Source organism: Borostomias antarcticus, assembly GCF_949987555.1.
Source record: "Borostomias antarcticus genome assembly, chromosome: 34".
NCBI lineage: Eukaryota > Metazoa > Chordata > Actinopteri > Stomiiformes > Stomiidae > Borostomias > Borostomias antarcticus.
In genome coordinates this window covers 997,501-1,017,444 of record NC_140267.1, presented here as the reverse complement: position 1 = coordinate 1,017,444, position 19,944 = coordinate 997,501, and the positions used below count along the sequence as shown (strand labels likewise).

Sequence of the window (19,944 nt, the reverse complement as noted above, 5' to 3'; positions counted from 1 at the left end):
AATTACAACCACACAGTCATCATCTTGTCATCACCCACAACCCCCACCCACCCACACACACCCCCACAGTAGCACAGAACAGCACAAGATCACAAACAAATATCAAGCCCATCTACCCCCACCCTACTAATACCCCCCACCCAGACACCACACCCTCTCAAACTCAGCCACATTCTTATTGATCACAAAATAGGTGTGCTCTACCCTAAGGCGTGCAGAGACCATCCCCTAACCACCTGGACTGCGCCCCTCTCACCTTATTCCCCGTGTAACCCAAATGGACAACTTAGCTTGCCTTAACAGAAAATTAAGCAAAACACACTCTGCCCTCCCCCTGCATGTGTCCTGTGGGCCCAAAATAAACAGTTCCTTAGAAAACACAAACCCCAACCTCACACATAACCCCTTCAAAAGAACAAACAGAGGAACACGACGCGCACAAACAGAAAACACATGAACCACCGTCTCTGCCTCACCACAGTATGGCCCCCATCCCCCACCCCTGGGTCAAGCCAGGCCAGGAAGCGGTTGATGGCCAGCGCCCCGTGCACCACTCTCCACTGCAAGTCCCCTGTCCTTTTAGGGATGGGGGGCTAATACAGCACCCGCCACCTGAACCTCACACTGCTCCTGACCAGTCCTGTGGTGTCATCCAGCCTCCATCCTCCACACAGATGTGTGCCCTTGACTTAGTTAGGCCCCCTCTCATGCGCCGCTCTCGCAAGGTGTCCGCTGTAGTCATGGCCCCCAGCTGGAGTAGTGGGTTGTAGAACAGAGGCTCCTCCCACACCCAGGGCCAATCCTCTAAGCCCCCCCCCCCTCCGTAAGGGTCTGAGGCAGCCCTATAGAAATCTGAAAGACCCGTAAGGTTCAGCCCATCCTGCCTCACGAGGAAGAGCTGGCGGTCCAGCCCTAAATGCACCAGCCCTCATCAGTAGAGAACAAGCCAGCTCCCCCCAGCAACTGTCCTTGTTATACAGCAGTCTTTGGGCGGCTTGCAGCCCCCTTGCTCTGCAAATTCACCATGTCCCCCCTCACAGACAGGTAGGTCCAGCACTGGTGCCCGGAGCCAGTGGTATTTCGGCCAGAAGAAGTCCACCAACTTCCTCTGGAGCTCTACCAGGAGACCACGTGGACCATAGCGTGGAGACCGCCAGATTTTTTATGATCAGCATCCGGCCATTTCCATTTAGAGAGCTTGTGGGAGAGCACCTGGGACAACCCCTCCCAGTTCTTCTTGACCCAGTCTTCTTGACCCGAGCCCCGATAAACTCCCAGCAGCGTGAGTCCTGCCCGACCCCGCCGCATGTCCCCTAGCAGCTGAGGTGGCCCCCTGCTCCTCCGGTTGACCCTGGCTGATGAGGCCCCATCGTACAGCTTCAGACTGCCCTCCAAACGCCTGAGGTCCTGCTCTCCTCTAACAAACACTGTCAGGTCGTCTGCATAGGCAGAGAGACACATCCTGGAGCACAGACCTACCCCTGGTGAGTCTACACCCTGCAACCTCCTACACAGCAACCCAAGCAAAGGCTCAATAGCTAAGGTGTACAGCTGGCCTGACAACGGGAAGCCCTGGCAAATCCTGCACCCCACCTGCACTGGCCTGCTCAGCCCCCCGCCCACCTTCACCAAACAGGAAGCCCCAGCATACAGTAGCTTCACCCCAGATATGTCCAAACCCAAACCCAGACAACACATTAAACAAATACTCATGTTCCATCCTGTCAAAGGCTTTTTCCTGGTCCAGGGAGACCAGGCCCAAACCCATGTATCCCTAGCCTGGTACGGCCATCCCGTTCTCGCGAGCTCACATTCTGTTTCACTAACGCAGAACGGTCTGGCCTTCGCCTGCTCCAGAGCAATTATGCCAAAATCCAGAACATACCGGGCCAATCAGGGACTGAGTTTTAACTGCTGTTCCATACCACAGTGGAAAGCAGCCCCTGATTGGTGTTGCGTTGTGTCTTGTTGAAGAAGAAGCTGGCCAGGTCGTCTCAGTTGGCATACCTCTGGCCATTTATTCACACCGGGAGAACAGCAGTGTCTAGCCGTTAGCGACCCTCATGGCTACGGTCCAGCACACACATAGCAACGTGGCTAGCCTGGTCAGATCACATATCGTCTACCCCAGAACAACAGTCTTTACAGAATACATAATAAAAAATACAATTGGTGAACCATGTACCTGGAGAACAGCAGTCTACCCGTTCCCGGTACCCTCGTGGCTACGGTCCAGCACACACACAGCAACATGGCTAGCTACATGGCAGAACAGTACTATTAGCCTAGCTATAACAGCAATTCACTAAACTCCCTAAACACTTTCATAGACATAGTACGTAGTTGGAATCTTCCCAAAAGACAGTATATACATAGTTTAAGTGAAACAGAACATTTTTATGTTGGACATGGATCGAAATCATCTTTCCTAATGTGAAATTATAATATTCTATCCAGCGCTTGTGCAACCTGCGACTCACCCTGGTCAGATCACATATCGTCTGCACCAGAACAGGGGAACGCTCGCGCATGTAAGTGAGAAGAAGGGGCGGTCCTACTACTAAAACCTGTTCATGGCAAGGGAATCATAATACATTTCGTTACACTCTCCCCCCCTGACTTCCACTTGCCATGATAACCAGTACTGAACAAAGCCGCCTACTTTAAGAGAGAAGAATAAGAAAAAAAAAAAATCATCCATATCGTGACTAATTCAAAGACATATTAACACCCTGTCTACGAACTCCTCCATGTTTCCAGTCAAAACCAAGGCATTTTGTGCTGGCAGTCACTTAAAAGAACGAATCACAAAATACAAAATCTTCATACATTCAAAGAGATAAACAATCGAATGCCAATCTGCCGCAAAGGATCCCCGGTCAAAACACACACACCAGGTACAAAACAACAACATAACATTTAAACATTCTAAGAGAGAGAAAAGAGAGAAATAGAACTCACAGTGTGTTGCCATGCGCTGTGCTTGGGAACCTGACTGGCCAGCTCTAACCCTATCCCTGAAGGATTAGAAGAATAAGGGGACAGCTGAAACCCCTAAAACCTCATAGGCTGACATGCCGGTTACATGCCAGATATAATCAGAAACCCCACATCACACCTACAGCAACTCTGATGGTATTACACCCATCACCCACTGCCCAATATCAATTCAATCTCATCACCACTTGCCCATCACCACCCTCGCTTGCATAGACTCAACAAGCCTCCTAACAGGCCTCACCACCCTTCCCCATCTAGAGCGACGACCTAGAACACGTGCACTTGCTAAAGATCCCCTAGAACTCTGTGGAGGGTCGACACACAGTGTCATGCTGAGCGTCAACCTGTGACGGGATCAGGGGCATGGGGTCAGTGGAGCATTCAGGGTCAGTAGTCACACTGAGACACACATCATTATCAGTCCCTCGATCTTCCATTGATCCATCTACAGGATGGACATCATCCGAGGCATCCGACCGAACATCTCCAGGATCTGGTAACTCAGAGACCCACGTCACCGTCCTCTCATCAGGGTCCTTAGCAGTTGCAACCACTGAGTCCACCACTGCCACATCTTCACGGAGGTCACCATCATCGGTGGGTCCAGAGGCACAGGAACTGGCTTCAGGCTCATCCTGGATAGGCAGGAAATTCACTGGCATCAATAGATTGCGGTGGACCACTTTCTCCACTCCTGTCTCACTGTTCCTTATCTTGAACGTTCGGACGCCATCGTTCTTCTCAGTAACGACATAGAGATGGCCCTCCCATCGATCTGCCAGTTTCCTCTTCCCTCGTTCGCCCCTTGTTGGCCAGAAGCACCCTGTCATGCACCGTTGAGTTGTATGAGAACGTAAGAGCCTTCAACATCTGCGGCCACCTCTGCTTGGCTTTCGGTGGCAGGGCTCGGATCATGTTCCCAAGTGTTCGGTTGAATCTTTCCACACATCCATTGCCCATCGCGTGATATGGCGTCGTGTGTGACTGCAATCTCAAGCATCTCAGCAATCAGGCTGCTTTCGAAGTTGGCACCTTGGTCCGAGTGCACACGTTCAGGGAAACCATAGATGCAAAAGAAGTTGTTCCATAGCTGTCGTGCCACCACCTTCGCTGACTGGTTAGAGCAATGGTAGGCCTGGGCCAGCTTGGTAAAGTGGTCAGTTACCACAACCACATCCACTGATTTGTTGGACGAATCCTCCGCTGACCAAAAGTCTATGCAGACTAGCTCGAGTGGTCTCGTAGTAACGATGCTCTCCAGAGGGGCCCTTGCTTCTGGCTCTGGTGACTTACTGAAGACACATCTTTTGCAGCATCGCACATAGTCCTTCACGTCTTTGTCTAGTCCAAGCCAGAAGAAGCGCTGCCGTGCGAGAGAGAACGTCCGCTGTTGCCCCTGGTGACCAGCCTCATCATGGACTCCCTGGAGCACCTTCTCCCTCAGAATGATGGGGACTACATACTGGAAGGACTTCTTTCTCGTCATGATGTCCCTGGAGACACGGTACAGCACGCCCGTTTTGACCGATAGCCTCTCCCAATGTCTAAGGAGACGGAACACGTCCACTGCTTCACCAGCACGCTCTCTTCTAGAAGGTCTCCGCTGCCGCTCAACAAAGAAGAGGACTCGACTTAGACAGGGGTCAGCACTTTGCATCTCCAGTAGCTCTTGTCTAGACAGAGCATGGACTCCAGAATGTGGTGTCGGCTGCAAACTCTTGGTGAGCTGTGGGAGGAGGTAAGCATGAGGCCATACACACTCCTCTTGGGACTGACATCGGCTCAGAACTGCAGATACTTGCAGGGCCTACGGCTGAAGGCATCTGCCACCACGTTCTTGGGGCCTGGCATGTATCGTATATCAAAGTCATATGGAGCCAGTTTCGCTACCCATCTCTGCTCGCAGGCATCCAGCTTCGTTTTGGTGAGGATATATGTCAGCGGATTATTATCCGTCCACACTGTGAATGACTGACCCCGAAGCCAGTGGCTAAACTTGTCGCACACTGCCCACTTGAGCGCCAAGAACTCTAGCCTGTGTGCAGGATACCTTGATAGTTTAGTGATCTACTGGCAAAGGCGACAGGCCGGGAGACGTCTTCACCCTCACCAACCTGGGACAGCACAGCTCCAAGCCCATTGCTAGAGGCATCTACAGACAGCAGGAAAGGCTTGGAGAAGTCCGGGTGTGCCAGTGTGACGTTATCCAGTAGGGCCTGTTTCAGGAGGTTGAAGGAGTCTCTACACTCAGAGGTCCAGTCGGCAGAGGTCAATTGTCTCTCCGCCTTTGGCTTCCTCCGACCTCTACCATGCCGTGGCTTCTTCATGCCCGAAGTGAGGTCAAACAGGGGTTTTCCAATGCGCGAACAGCCCTCAATGTATTGCTGGTAGAACACAACCATCCCGATAAAGGACATCGATGGGGAGGGAACCTCCGTACCATCCTCCATGAGATCCTGCTCGGTGACGTCAACCATAGCCCGGACCTTCTCTGGGTCTGTGGAGACCCCATCCTTGCCCACGATGTGTCCTAGAAACTTTACAGACGGCTTCATGAAATGACATTTCCTTGGAGACAGCTTCAGGTTGTGGACTTTCAGCCTCTCGAAGACCATCTCAAGCCGTTGTAAGGCTAACTGCTCGTTCGGAGCAAACACAAGGACATCATCTAAATAGCAGAGCAGGCTCAAGAAGTTCTGGTCGCCGAAGATGGCCAACATCCTCCTCATAAACGTCACTGGGCTGTTGCATTACCCTTGAGCGAGCCTGTTGTATTCATACAGCCCGAAAGGTGACGTGAATGCGGTGAACTTCTTGTCCTGCTCATGGACCTCTATGTTGTAGTAGCCTGAGCTTGAGCCTTTCGATGTATAATATGTGTATGAGCTCTTAAAACTGAAGGAGTGCCAGCAGTTTACAAAATGTCTGAATATTTTCAAAGCAACAGCTGCCACCACTCTAAAAACATCAAGTTGCTGAATATTCCACCAGCAATTTCAATGGTACAAAAATGACTATTAAAAGTTAAATGACTAAAAAACTATAAAAAATATCAAAACTCTGAATACACCCGGGAAACAGATAAACATCATGCACATTTTAAAGTTTGAATTAAGTTTCTAGCACAAAGTATGAAGAAGTAGTTGAGGGCCAAAAAACTGGGGAGAACTATAAAAATAATAATAAAGAAAGAAATAGTGGGAATATTACAAATTGGGCTAGCTTTTACAAGCTAGCCCACCTAATAAAGAACTGGATTACAATAGTGTGAATGCTGAATCAGCATTCACACTAATAAAGAACTGGATAACAATAGTGTGAATGCTGACACAGCATTCACACTAACTATAAAACTGGATAACAGTGTGAATGCTCTAAAGCAGGGTTAGGGTTACACTAATAATAAGAAAGAAAGAAAGAAATAGTGGGAATATCACAAATTGGGCTAGCTTCTACAAGCTAGCCCACCTAATAATAAGAAAGAAAGAAAGAAAGAAAGAAAGAAAGAAAGAAAGAAAGAAAGAAAGAAAGAAAGAAAGAAAGAAAGAAAGAAAGAAAGAAAGAAAGAAAGAAATAGTGGGAATGTCACAAGTTGGGCTAGCTTCTACAAGTATAGTGTGAATGCTGAATCAGTTCATTCACACTAATAATGTTTTGCTCTCAAGGTGCTTTATTTACTTGAATCACAACGGATGAATTCGAGTTTGGATGATGATGATGACCGTAAATAATATTTTTACAGCTGTTTTTGCACATATTCTGACCATCACAGCAGAAGACATGTGGCAGTACTACCTTAAAACATGCTGTCAAATGTCATGTTATTCAATCTCCCTGCTGGAGATTATAGGATTATTGTGCGTGTCTCGTCTCTGCCATGGTGTATTGTGGTTGTGTGTGTATTATGTATACGTGTGTGTCCATCTCCTGGCTCCGCCTCCCAGGTTGCTGGAGGGGGGTGGTCGTCTCTGGCTCCGCCCCCCAGGTTCCTGGAGTGGGCCGGTCTCAATGGGCAGGAAACACAGCTCTCTCTCGCAACCTCAATCTGGGCGGGGCCTACTTGGGTTGATGCACAGCCTGACTGTGTGTGTGTGTGTGTGTGTGTGTGTGTGTGTGTGGACAAGATCCATACAAGATTGAGTCTGTCTGTGCTCACTTTCAAGGAGGATCGGTCACACACACTCTAACAGACATAATGTGGCAGAGGAAAACACACACACACACTCCCCAGGACAGACACACACACACACACACACACACACACACACACACACACACACACACACACACACTCCCCAGGACAGACACAGACACTCTTTTGAGGCGTTCTCTCCATAGTCATGTTTCCTGCTCCCTCCCATCATGCAGCGTTCATGTCCTTAGAGCTGCTAAGAGCTCCTGCCAGCCTGACTCTCCAGCACTTCCCTGTTCCCACGCAGCTCCAACACCCCCACAAGTACTCACCCACACACACACACACACACACACACACATCTGCTCTAATCCTGTGGAGGTGACTGGTAAACAGAATAGTCAGTACTCACGTCGTAGGCCCCAGCCTTGATCTGCTGGTAGAGCTTGTGTTGGTCCTCATCCCAGAACGGAGGGTATCCCACCAGGAGGATGTAGAGGATCACACCTGCACACACACACAATGGCGTGTCAGAACACACACACACACAAAACCCATCTACATACTTTACAACTGCATACAAATGCGGCAATGTGTGCACTCAGACACATGCACACACACACACACATACACACACACACACTCAGGACTGAGGAGGGACTAACCGCAGGCCCAGATGTCCACAGGTTTTCCATATGGGTCCTTCCTCAAAACCTCTGGTGAGAGGTAGCCGGGAGTCCCGGCAAAACCTACAGCAATGGCAGTAAGAGAACACACACGTCAAACACAAGAGACGCTGAGCTCTTATCACAGGAGAAGCTGTGTGTTTCATCTCACTCAGACTAACATCACAAACAGCGCAGTACACAGACCAACACCCTGCTGTATTCCAACAGCACGGCATCAAACAGCACTCTCCATGGAACCTCCCCCCCCCCCCCCAAGACAGTCTTGTTCCCATGTTAATGAGTGGTGCTTTGATCAGACAAGACAGAGCCAGCCAGGCTTCCCGTATGTGATGATCCAGGCTGTCCCCCTGGCCTGGGCACCGACACAGATGGACGTCTGTCCCTGAGACTATACGGCTAATATAAGAGGAGGCAGAATTTTGGAGTGCTTTCTGAGACCTGATCTACAAAACAGATATGAATGTGCGGGGAGAGCTCGCTGGGTTTTGCTACCTCTGGTCTCGGTCTAGCATAAGTGGCAGGTACTACTTGTGAAAATACCTGTGGAAGGATAATGTGTGTGTGTGTGTGGAAAGTGGGGGTGTATGTTAAAGTATATCTGTAAGGACCAAATGTCCCCACAAGAATGATAAAACAAGACAATTGCTCACTTGTGGGGACACAGGGATGGTCATCAAAACCTTTTGGGTTAACTGTATGGTTGGTACTGTAGATGTAGGGGGTTGGTAGATGTAAGGTTGGTAGATGTAGGGTTGGTAGATGTAGGGTGTTTGTAGAAGTCTGGTTGGTAGATGTAAGGTTGGGTGTTGGTACATGTAGGGTTGGTAGATATAGGGTGTTGGTAGATGTAAGGTTAGTAGATATAGGGTGTTTGTAGAGTAGGGTTGGTAGATGTAGGGTGTTGGAAGATGTAGGGTTGGTAGATGTAGGGTGTTGGTAGATGTAGGGTTGGTAGATGTAGGGTGTTGGTAGATGTAGAGATGGTAGATACCGATAGGCTATACAGCCGCATTTGGTGTCACACACACACACGAGCGCCATCTAGCGGTCAGTATGTGTCAGTAACAGCCTCCCATTCTAAAGACTGCGGGGGCATTTGACCCACTCCACGGCGATGCTGGTAAGTTTCAAATGCTTGGCGCTTCTAGTGTTAAGTACACAAGTATGTTCAGTTGTGTTCATACATGACCACCTCCACCACCAAAAAGCTTATTCTTCAATGCTGCAAGTGTGCTATATTTATACTGAGAAGTGATTTCAACTCAATTACATCAACAAAATGCATTAATGGGCGGAGCCCTGTGCTCTCTGAGCACCCTTTGTAGTTATTATTTTTGTTTGAATCCGTTGAACTCCTGCTCTATATTCTCTAATCCACCTACGCTAGATTCTCTACCCAGCGTTCCTAGCAACAGCTACCATGTAAACACGAAGAAGACAGACCATTAGAGTAGGCTGTGCAAAGAGGGTTAAAACTAAAATACTGAAAATTATTTGAAACTAACCGGGTTGAGTTTGTCAGCGCAACGAGGGAACAATTAAAAAAGGTTTAACCAAAAGAGGTTTTGAAGCCATCAAGTTCAACTTTTGAAGTGTAAGTAAAACGCGAAAATGCAAATATAATTTAACGTGAGCTTTACTTCGGAAAATGGATTGCGGTAATGTGATATAGGTTGGATGACTAGTTTTAGGAGATTAAATCATATTTAGACCGGTATGCTCCTTTAAGTGACATGCATGTAAAATTAAATGATGTGCGCAGTCCAGTGCTGGGGTGGAAGTCTGTCCATCCTGGACAGAAACATGCTGGACAAGGTTACTAAGACGGGGAAGAAAATCACTGGCTCAGATGTTCAGAGTATCTCTCAGCTCTCTGATCAGTACACCATCAACCTTGCCAGACGAATACTGGACCATCCTTCCCATCCACTCTTCTCAGAGTTCCCCCTACTCCCCTCTGGACGCAGGTTTAGAACGCCCAAAACAAGGACAAAACCAGCCAGCACTTCTTTTGTGCCAAGAAGCATTAAATTGTTGAACAGCTGTTGATGCCTGTTGCAGTGATGATGATGTTGATGCGATGATGTTGGTGAGGATGGTGATGACGATGATGGTGGTTGGGGACATTGTGGTGTTGGTGATGGGCGTACATTTTAATGTTTTCTGTATGCTTGATGTGTGCTAAACAAATTCCCCTCTGGGGCAATAAAGGTTTCAATTCAATTCAATTCAGTGTGGCAGCTTACCAAACCAGGCTTGTTGGTCTCCCTGCACCTCGATGGCCAGCCCAAAGTCTGCTAGCTTCACCGCTGCGCCCTTCAGCTTACTGGCCAGCAACAGGTTCTCTGGCTACAAGACACATAGGGAGAAAAGGCATGAATACCTACATGAATAAATATTGTATTGAATGCTGTTACATGGACGTGACTTTCTATAGCGTATCTATTGACAAAGATACACAGTGGCTATATCCACAGTATGGGAAGCCGAAATAGAGTGGCAATATCTCCAGTTTAGATAAACAGGACATTCATTGAAAACAATGAAGATTATCCAGTTTATCTAGTGGTTCAAGCATGCCAAACCCTGACATCCCATCCAAATGCTACAGAATGTTTGTAGATCCATCATTCCTCCTATACCTCATACAATATGTGTCTAAGATGTCTACTAGGACTTCTAACTACACTTGTCAGGTTAGTGTAGTTTTTCTGTGTCAGGGAGGCAAAAGACTACAAATCCCTGTTGGCAAGGTGTTTGACAGCCTGAGGGGAAGAGCAGGGCTTGTTAGTCCTCACACGTTGGGCTGGGGGACAGGCGAGTGATGGGAGGGGCCCGTGATGTCACCACCCTGTCCCTCTGGGGCCGAGGCGGACTGGGCGGGGAGCTGCCCCACGGGATCTGGTCCACTGCCACATGACTCGACCAGTCTCCTCCATGTGCTCCCTGTCTGTCTGTCTGTCTGTCTGTCTGTCTGTCTGTCTGTCTGTCTGTCTGTCTCCCTGTCTGTCTGTCTGTCTGTCTGTCTGTCTGTCTGTCTCTCTGTCTGTCTGTCTGTCTGTCTGTCTGTCTGTCTCTCTCCCTGTCTGTCTGTCTCTCTCCCTGTCTGTCTGTCTGTCTCTCTCCCTGTCTGTCTGTCTTTTCTCTCTTTCTCCATCAATTTCAATTTCCTGTCTCTCCCTCTCTCACACACACGCTAACAGAGGACCAGATAAAAGGAGGAGTTACTGTCTAAAATACAATAGAACTCGATATTTACATGGAAATGCTTAGACGTTTTAGGGACTACGCCAAGTCAGCTGTTCCCCTGTAGTAGACAGTCGGACTGCAACGGCACAGAACTCTAACAGAATCGGTGACGCGCAAAGGTTACTCTCGAACGCCGAACGTCCCTCAAACCGTCGCTTCTTAAACTCCCTAATGTCTCTGCGCTAGACTCGCACGGTGACGTCACACACAAGGGGTTGCCATGGCAGCTGGGCTGCCACCGGCATCTCTCTCTCTCCTCTCTCTCTACTCTCTCCTCTCTACCTCTCTCTCTCTCTCTCCTTCTCTCTCTCCCTCTCCCCTTGCCTGCTCTTCTACAATACAGGCATACACACACCAGAGGGGCAGTGGGTGAGGGTTAGCTCTTACCATGGTAACAGTAGGTAGCACACACTTTCTCTCTAACACACACACACACACACACACACACACACACACACACACATTATTTACCCTTCACTTAATCACCCAGCTGCAGTTTTATTATGTGTTAGACTCATTAGCAGCCTTGGAGGCTGACAAACTCCAACACATGGTGTGTTCTTGGTTACTGTCCATTGTCGTTACAGGAAGTAGCAGTGCTGGTGATAATGGAGCGGTGCTGGTGATAATGTAGTGGTTCTAGTGATAATGGTTTGGGTTCCAGGGTTCTCGCAGGGCCAGAGTTCACACCCACTTACCATTTCACACCAAACAACTAGTGTAGCTACAGTCAAGAAACACTTCTAACGTAGCACGACACATGGTGTGTGTGTGTGTGTGTGTTACATAACAGAAGCCTGTCTAAGCTTTAGCATACTGCAAATTAGCTAGGTCCTCTAGTCTACATTGTCTGTGTCTAGTCACCATCATTTCAACCATACTATAAATAGGACCCACATGGCACCCTGTCTGTTTTCATCAGAAAGATAGGGAGGGAGGGAGAGAGGGAGGGAGGGAGGGAGAGAAAGAGAGATGGAAAGAGAGAGAGAGAGATGGACGGGTGGGTGGGTGATAATCACTTCGAACACACTGTCTGGGTCGTGGCTCCTCCCCACATCATTCATCCCCTGTGATGAATAACAAGTGGATTTTTTTTCTATCCGTGAGTGTTTGCATTCACCTGTCCTTGTGATGTCATCTTGTGATGTGACACACATTAAGGGACGCATGGTGTCCGAGAGGTGAAAGTGCATGTGTGTGTGTGTGTGTGTTACGATGACGCTGCCACCCCGTGCCCCTGGTGGCTGGGCCGGCGTCACCATGGAGACGGATGACTAACCTTGAGGTCGCGGTGCACAATGTCGTGCTGGTGAATGTGGTCGACGCTCTCCAGGATCTGGCTGATGCACTGGCTGTGGGGGACAGAGAACACACACCTCAGTCCACTACTGTGACAGAAAGGTGTAAATGAAAATCTTACTGTTTTAGTTCAGATTTATAAGAACACGCTGAGTGGTCGGTCAAGCTGGTTTTAAACAAAGGCAATAGTTTTATTCTGTTACGATTCTGCAGAGTCGGACTCTAGCACAGGAAGTGAATCCGGGCAGAGTGAGTTCACTTGAGGACAGGTCTATAGGTTATACAGTGAAAAAGGAAGTGACATAGTTTCAGGATGAAGAGGACAGGGAAGTGATGTCACACAGGGAAGAATTTGTAGTTCTAACAGACTGATCTATGAGAACGAACTACAAAGTTTAGAACAGTGGTTCTTAACCTGGGTTCGATCGAACCCCAGGGGTTCGGTGAGTCAGTCTCAGGGGTTCGGCGGAGGTCAAGACACACACCCGACTCATATGATTCGTGATGACGCCCCGCTTGGCCATCATTGGCTGCAGGTGATCACGCTACATCGCTTGGCCTATCTGTGCTGCAGGGAATTTGGTGCGCTCAGTAGTCGACTTGTGACTGTCGTGATGGTACGTCGTGTGATTGTGAAAGGAACAGACTTTGTTGCGAAAATGACATGAGAGTGGCACTTGCCAAGGTCTGAACTGGTCTCTGAAAGGCAACAGCAGAAGTCACACTGATTTGCAGTAAATATTCATTATTATGCTTTTGTTTTTGTGTGAAAATCATGTTTTGATGGTTTTGTTCTTTGAACACAGTGATGTTGATGCACGGTTCATTTTGTGCACCAGTAAAATATATACCTACAGTATGTTTTGAATTTGAAAAAATCATATTTTATTTTTCCAATTAACAAGGGTTCGGTGAATGCGCATATGGAACTGGTGGGGTTCAGTACCTCCAACAAGGTTAAGAACCACTGGTTTAGAACAACAGTCAAGTAGGAAAACAGAACACTTTGTTAGGTCTTGAAATTCATTCACAAAGGCCAAACGAAATTGCATCTGATATCGAACCATCATTTCAAAGGCCAGCATAGATATAATGCTCCAGCCGAGGGGACCACGCATCACCTGGGAGGCAGAGGGACTCAGACTGAGACCTGGTCTAGGGCCTTACTGGTCTAAACCAGGTGTAGAGACAGAGAATTGGATATTTTTGCGGTTTAAAATTAGGATAGAGGACACTACTAGTTGCCCCTCAAGCAGAAGCGAAACTTATGTCTGGTAGCTTTCTTTCATGGAATTCCAAAATAAAAGTAACGGAAAACAATTACACAACAAAAAACACAAGTTTTTTTTTTTTACTCACTTGGCATTGGTCCAAATGGTATACTGTATACTGAAGTATGAAGTCTACTGAATCTGATATATACAGAATAATATTTGGAGGGCCTATTCATCAGTTAATTCACCTCAGCTGCCATATTGGTGAGTCTGACGTAATGAGGGGGGCAGATGCAAGTGCCCGTTGACTTCAATGTTAAAAGTTTGCTGTAAAAACACCACTTCATGAACCGAAATAGTCAAAATAACAGACTGAATATATATCGGAGGACTAAGTTTGAATGATTCGGATCCAAATATTACCCTATCGTTCCTCCCAGTGATTATTTCCCAGATAAAATGGGTCACCCCAAGACTGGCTTCTTAAAAATAAATATAAAAATGAGCCAGTCTTTTGAACGGCTTTTTGAAAGGAACGGATCCTCAAGATCCGTCTCCCTTCAAAGAGCCATAAATCCCATCTCTACTGGAGAGTGTACCAGGACACTGGTGATTCTGGAGAGTGTACCAGGACACTGGTGATTCTGGAGAGTGCACCAGGACACTGGTGATTCTGGAGAGTGTACCAGGACACTGGTGATTCTGGAGAGTGTACCAGGACACTGGTGATTCTGGAGTGTACCAGGACACTGGTGATTCTGGAGAGTGTACCAGGACACTGGTGATTCTGGAGAGTGTACCAGGACACTGGTGATTCTGGAGAGTGTACCAGGACACTGGTGATTCTGGAGAGTGCACCAGGACACTGGTGATTCTGGAGAGTGCACCAGGACACTGGTGATTCTGGAGAGTGCACCAGGACACTGGTGATTCTGGAGAGTGTACCAGGACACTGGTGATTCTGGAGAGTGTACCAGGACACTAGTGATTCTGGAGAGTGCACCAGGACACTGGTGATTCTGGAGAGTGTACCAGGACACTGGTGATTCTGAAGAGTGTACCAGGACACTGGTGATTCTGGAGAGTGTACCAGGACACTGGTGATTCTGGAGAGTGTACCAGGACACTGGTGATTCTGGAGAGTGTACCAGGACACTGGTGATTCTGGAGAGTGGACCAGGACACTGGTGATTCTGGAGAGTGTACCAGGACACTGGTGATTCTACGCACACTCAGGGTACATGACTTTGGTCGATGCTACTACATGCGTCATTTTGTTGTGTCACAGTGGGTTTAGATGAAAACACAGAATATCCTTCCTATCTAGTGAGTGTTTGAAGTGAAGGAAGGAGACATCTTAGAGGGAGAAGAAGAGAAGAGAGTCCTGGTCTGAGCAGAGGGGGTGAAAGTGGGAGAGGTTTCTTAAGGAATCAGGAGGGGGAAAAAAGGCTTTTCTGTATCCAAATTTGGCCACAAATCTGTGCTCTGCATTCCATTCCAGCCCATTACACAGGAACCGGCAGGCCCTTTCCCACTGTAAAAGACTATCTCTCTCTCCTCTCTCTCTCTCCCCCACACACACCACCAACCAACGCGCACCCCCCCCCCACACACACAGACACACCACCCACCAACACACACACCACACACACACACACCACCCACCAACACACACGCACACACAACCCCACTAACACACACTTCTCTCACACCCTCATATTTTCTCATTCCCGCTCCCTTCTCCTCCTCTGCCCTTCTTACCCATCTGCTGGATTTTCTCTCTCCTCTCTATCCCTCTATTCTTTCTCTCCCTCTCGTCCTCTAACCTGACACACCAGATGGTTTGTTTCGCATAACCATCTGGGAACTATCCATTGGAAAAGGGCAGATACTTTCTAAAATACTTGACACCGTCTATCACATGCCAACTTCAATCTCTCCTCGCTGTCGTCACACCTAAACCTGCCCGTAGCTGTTTGTGTTTCCTCTTAGGACACTGGTTGGTTAGATCATTTTCTGATCTAACACAAACGGGTCTCTATGGAGAGTATCCAGACTGATCTGTGAGCTCAGAGATCCGGACGGTCTCAGCAGGCTTCTCTTCCCCGTCTCTCTTTGTTTTCACTAACTATCAACACAACAATATGAGCAGGTTGCTTTATGTAGCTAGCTAGAGATATACACCCAAATCATGTTAAAACTTGTTTCATTTATGACAAGCAGCCATCAACAAGCAAAGCTCCAGAGTGCTCGTTGCAACGTTCAGGAAGTGTTAAAACATTGTAGCAAAGTGCATTCTAGAATGCCAACACAAAACGTTTACAATTGCAGAGTTTGTGGAGCTGCTGCTGTCATATAATTTACAACTGGCCTCAAGACCTTTCTATTCCAAACACCTTAAACCTTTGTCCTCTCTCTCCTTTTGTAATTCACCACCTCCCTCAACTGTTCACATAGACAGGGTGGCCTCCAGGAGGCCATACACCTAGAAATGTCTACTCCAGAATAACCATCCTTTGTCCCTTTGTCTCCAAGAAATTGCCGCCTTTTCTCATGTCACATGTCTGTATTCTCGGCCACGCCTGCCATTTCATATGACGTACAATGAGTTAGCGCATTAATACTAAAATTACTTGTTAAGTCACAGTTGTGTGGTTATAGAGTATGTTACTTCAAGCCAATCAGAATCAAGGACCAGAACTACGTTCAGGGAAAAGATACCACACTCATGGAGAGACTTAGGAAGAGCTCTTTCCACAAGCCATCCGTCTCCTGAATGACTCTATAACGTATTCATATCCATACATAGCAGGTACATAATCCATCCAGACCTTTATTGATCCCATCCTAGCTTAATGTTATACTTTATAGAAAGGGTACTTATTGTGTAATTTTAAATTTTAAATTTTTGTAAATTGTACATTCGTAACTTGAAATTGAGTATCAGAGTTTATCTGTAGCATAATATTGGAGCTACATTTCACTGGGACTGTACACCGTACATTACATGTGACAAATAAAACACATTTTAAATCTTGTATCATCCCCATCTACTTATTCCATCCGATCATGGATGACCATGTCTGTGTCCATGATATAGGCAGTAGAATTGAATAATGTTCAAGTATACAGTTGTGTATAGTGTTGTTTGAGTGTTGTTAGGTGTTACTTCAAGTGTACAGTAGTCAGTTGGGGGGGGGGGGGGGGGCTCAGTCAAGGGGGTGTCTTCAGTGTCAGCTGTTGGTTGTTCAGCTTGCGGACCGCGTCAGGAAAGTAGCTGTTGTGGAACCTTTCCTTCACAGTCCTGTTTGTGTCTTTTGTGATGGAGATGGCCTTCCTGTGGCAGCGTTGGTTGTAGAGATCGTCGATGGCTGGGAGCTCCACACCCACGATCTTCTGCGCTGTCTTCACCACCCTCTGGATGGCGTGCCTGTCATGGGTGTTGGTGTTGCCGTACCAGGCTGTGATGCCTCCAGTCAGGATACTCTCAATGATGCTGTGGTAGAAGTTCACAAGTGTTTGTGTGTAGTTGATACGCCTGTATCGTGTGGAGCAGCCTCGCTCCATAGTTAGCCTCCTTCCTCACCGTCGTCAGCAGCTAGCATTCTAACGGACACAGCAACCTGAAACGAATTCCGAGCAGACCTGATATCATCACTTCAAGTGTCGGCTATCTTCAAAACGGAGTTACAGGCTGCCTTTGGCGAGAATTTATCATCTATGAAGTCGGAGCTACATGTAGTGAAAGTAGAGCTAGCAAGTAGCATCGCTAGCATCCAGTCTGATGTGAATGCTCTGAAGCACACAGTCGGTGAGGTGGAGACCGCGCTCACTACTTGCTCCCATGATGTTACAACTCTCCAGGCTAAGGTTGAGCATTTGTCTGCTGAAGTGGTAAAACTGAATAACGGATGTGAGGACCTAGAGGCTCGGTCTAGGCGCAATAACATACGGATTGTGGGTGCGCCTGAGGACTCGACAGCTTCTTTCACCGAAGCTGTTGCTACTCTGCTTAAAGATGCCTTCAAGCTTGAGAAGGAACCTCTTAACGACCGCTGGCACCGCACATTGAGACCGAAGCCTAAACAAAATGAGCCTCCCCGTCCTAAAATTGTCCGTTTACACTACTATAAGGACTGTGTGGACATTCTGAACCGAGCCAGAGAAGAGCAGAGCACCAGGATCCAGGCCATGACCATCTCTGTTTTTCCTCATTTCACTGCAAAAACGGTGCGCGCCAGAGCAGCCTTCGGAGATGTCAGGCGCCAGCTACGTGAGATGAAGCTACCAGACCTGCGTTTCGGACTTGTGTCCCCCCCCTGTCTCAAGATTAGTTACAACAGTGTCCAGCGGGAGTTCAAAACACCAACAGATGCAGAAGCCTACATCAATGAACTGGGCAAGTAGGACTATGGACAGTGTGTACTGTCTGTGGATGTGACTCAAAGTAGACATTGACTGAAAGTAAGGCTTTTAATTTCATTTTTATTTTTTACTTTTGTCATGTCCATCTGTTGGGGTTGCTCTTTTTGTTGTTGTATCGATTAGGCTAGATGGAGGTGATGTGGACCAGCTCCGACTGAGACATTGGATTATTTTAGTTTTGGTTTTTCCACACTCTATGACGTTTAAGTTAATTTGAGTTGATATTCTGAGCTAAAGGATTGGGGATAAATACATGCTCCCATTGTTAGCATTTTTGTTTATAAATCCCCCCTTTATAGTTTGATAAGTTTTTATCCACCATATAAGATGTTGAAGTTTTGAAATGTGTGTGTGCTACTATTTAAGTTGATCATTTATAAATAGTAATGTTTGCAGGAGTTTAGGTAGGGTTAGTTGTTAAGCTGAAAGCATGGTCAAGGTTTTGGAGTTTGCACTGGGTACTCTGTTGTTTTACAGCAGAGTCTTGGTAGTGTTAATGTATTTTTATACTTGGTTTAAAAATAAGAGCACGCGAGTGGTCGGTCAAGCTGGTTTTAAACAAAGGCAATAGTTTTATTCTGTTACGATTCTGCAGAGTCGGACTCTAGCACAGGAAGTGAATCCAGGCAGAGTGAGTTCACTTGAGGACGAGGTCTATAGGTTATACAGTGAAAAAGGAAGTGACATAGTTTCAGGATGAAGAGGACAGGGAAGTGATGTCACACAGGGAAGAATTTGTAGTTTTAACAGACTGATCTATGAGAACGAACTACAGTTTTAGAACAACAGTCAAGTAGGAAAACAGAACACTTTGTTGAGACTTGAAATTCATTCACAGTAGGTGCACTAGGGGGGAGGGGGGTGGGGGGGATGTGGGTTCGGGGTTGACTTACATAGGTCATTCTGATCTTTTTATGTCTGTAATGTTTTTGTTCTTGATTATTGATTTTGTTCCCTTTTTCTCTCTCATTCTCTTTCCTCTACTGTCTCTGTTCCTTTCTATCTCTCTTCCATGTGAGGGGAGGGGCTCACACTTCCCATCACTCTCAAGCTATTGATGGCCACTAACTCTCTCAATGTAGGTAGTGGCTCTCCTGTGAGATTTGTCAGCTGGAACATCAGAGGCCTGGGAAGCCCTGTCAAGAGATCCAGAGTGTTTACTCATCTGAAGCGTCTTGGAGCTGACCTGGTGTTTTTACAGGAGACCCACATGCAAAACAAAGATCAGGTCAGACTGAAATGTCCCTGGGTTTCCGAAGGTGTTTCACTCCAATTTTAATTCTAAAGCCAGAGGGGTTGCTATATTGGTACTTAATAAGTACCAATATTAGTACTTATAATATCTGAAGATAATATCTGAAGATTGTATACTTTTAAGTATGCCAGAGTATCCATACCGCTGGTATGGATACTGGCCTTTTTCTCACTGTCACGTGGTACTCGTCAAGGCTGTCCGCTCTCTGCACTTCTGTTCGCGATTGCAATAGAACCAGTCAATTCATCTTAGATCTTCTCCTATATATGCTGGGATAACGAGGTCAGAAATGGAATTCAAATTGTCGCTTTATGCAGATGATTTATTATTATATGTTTCAGACCCAAAGGAATCAATTCCTGCTATTCAGATTTGGCTCATTTACAGGATATAAAGTAAATGTCTCCAAGAGTGAATGCTATCCTGTCAATGAACTTGCACTACAACTGGTGCAATCTGATATTCATTTTAAAATTAGCCCTTCTGGTTTTAGATACTTGGGGATAAAGGTAACAATATCTTCTCTTTTTTCTGCCAATTTTTCCCCTCCAATGTCTAATCTCAAAGATGACTTTCAGAGATGGGAAAGTTTACCTTTATCATTAATTGGAATAATTAATACGATTAAAATGAATATTCTCCCCAAGTTTTTATTTCTTTTCCAGTACCTCCCCATTTTTC

At 46.9% G+C, this 19,944-nt stretch overlaps 1 protein-coding gene across 1 annotated transcript in view; it reads right to left on the bottom strand.

The window, feature by feature from the left end:
- The window catches only part of camk2g2 (calcium/calmodulin-dependent protein kinase (CaM kinase) II gamma 2), a gene marked incomplete at both ends in the record, with an annotated part of 124,625 nt that overhangs the window by 44,397 nt on the left and 60,284 nt on the right, over positions 1 to 19,944 (bottom strand). The window contains 4 exons of the mRNA XM_084460886.1: positions 7,545 to 7,639; positions 7,798 to 7,881; positions 10,068 to 10,170; positions 12,350 to 12,422. Coding sequence (XP_084317012.1) covers positions 7,545 to 7,639; positions 7,798 to 7,881; positions 10,068 to 10,170; positions 12,350 to 12,422 — 355 coding nt within the window. The remainder of the gene's footprint in view (positions 1 to 7,544; positions 7,640 to 7,797; positions 7,882 to 10,067; positions 10,171 to 12,349; positions 12,423 to 19,944) is intronic.